This window comes from Hipposideros armiger, unplaced genomic scaffold, assembly GCF_001890085.2.
Source record: "Hipposideros armiger isolate ML-2016 unplaced genomic scaffold, ASM189008v1 scaffold_303, whole genome shotgun sequence".
Classification (NCBI taxonomy): Eukaryota; Metazoa; Chordata; class Mammalia; order Chiroptera; family Hipposideridae; genus Hipposideros; species Hipposideros armiger.
The window spans coordinates 1295980-1297406 of NW_017731653.1; the positions used below are offsets into that span (position 1 = coordinate 1295980).

Sequence of the window (1427 nt, forward strand, 5' to 3'; positions counted from 1 at the left end):
CCCATCCCACCAACCACCCCACCCCAACTCTCTCTCTCTCTCTCCTCCTGTGCTCGCTCTGTGGAATGGAGAGGAGGGGAGTGACGAGAGAAAAACGAATACAAATCTGCAATTGATTTTCATAATGTTTCTGCGGTGTTTGCAAACCAATCGTCTGAACGGCCCCATCTTACCTAAGAGAGAACCCCTCCTACGTCTGCGAAGTGCTCCGAACTGATATATGACAATATCTACTTTGGATCACGTGCTCGGGGAGAGAGACTAAGACGGATAACGCGTCATCTCGCCTTCCCAAATTTTCCCCCCTCGCTAGACCGGGTCCAAAACCTCCATCTGGAGCCGGCAGGAGAAGAGAACGATGTTTAACTCGGTCAACCTGGGCAACTTCTGCTCGCCGTCGCGCAAGGAGAGAGGCGCTGATTTCGGCGAGCGAGGGAGCTGTGCCTCCAACCTCTATCTGCCCAGTTGCACTTACTACGTGCCCGAGTTCTCCACGGTCTCCTCCTTCCTGCCCCAGGCCCCCTCTCGTCAGATCTCCTATCCCTACTCGGCCCAAGTGCCCCCGGTCCGAGAGGTCTCCTACGGCCTGGAGCCATCCGGCAAGTGGCATCACCGGAACAGCTACTCCTCCTGCTATGCGGCGGCCGACGAGCTTATGCACCGGGAGTGCCTGCCTCCTTCCACCGTCACCGAGATCCTCATGAAAAACGAAGGCTCCTACGGCGGCCACCACCACCCCAGCGCCCCGCACGCAGCCCCTGCCGGCTTTTACTCCTCAGTCAACAAGAACAGCGTCCTGCCTCAAGCCTTCGACCGCTTCTTCGACAACGCCTACTGCGGTGGTGGCGACGCGCCTGCCGAGCCCCCCTGCCCTGGCAAGGGTGAGGCCAAGGGGGAGCCCGAGGCGCCCCCGGCCTCGGGACTAGCGTCCCGGGCTGAGGCGGGTGCCGAGGCCGAGGCGGAGGAGGAAAACACAAATCCCAGCTCGTCCGGTTCAGCCCACTCCGCGGCCAAGGAGACGGCCAAGGGAGCCGCCCCCAGTAGGTAGCAGCGGCGGGGAAACCCGCGGGCAGCGAGGGAGGGAGCGAGAGAGGGAGGGCGAGAGTAGGGGGGAGGCGAGAGGAGCGCGGACGGCCTCGTGTTTTGGGTCAGTCCGATTTTATGTGGAGTTTTATAAGCATTCAAAGGATTTTATTATAACCTACAAAGCCCTCTCTCCCAACGACTCGACTTTTTACGATGGAGAAGGGGTGGGGAGGGAGGGGAAAGGGCGCTTTGCAAAAGCTGGGTGAACCCCCTCCCCGTTATCTCCCTCAGTCTGTGAAATTTTTAAAAGCGCCACCATCGCGGGCGATATTAACTTTGATCGTGAACTTAGAAGAGCATTTAAGGAAGGATGGGGAGCCGGGCTGCTGGGGGGTGGGAGG

General features: G+C 59.5%; 1 protein-coding gene across 1 annotated transcript in view; it reads left to right on the plus strand.

The window, feature by feature from the left end:
* Positions 1-244: 244 nt before the first annotated feature.
* Positions 245-1427, plus strand: part of HOXC11 (homeobox C11) — a 3361-nt gene continuing 2178 nt past the window's right edge. The window contains exon 1 of the mRNA XM_019659685.1: positions 245-1040. Within this exon, the coding sequence (XP_019515230.1) occupies positions 359-1040 (682 nt within the window). The 5' untranslated portion in view covers positions 245-358. The remainder of the gene's footprint in view (positions 1041-1427) is intronic.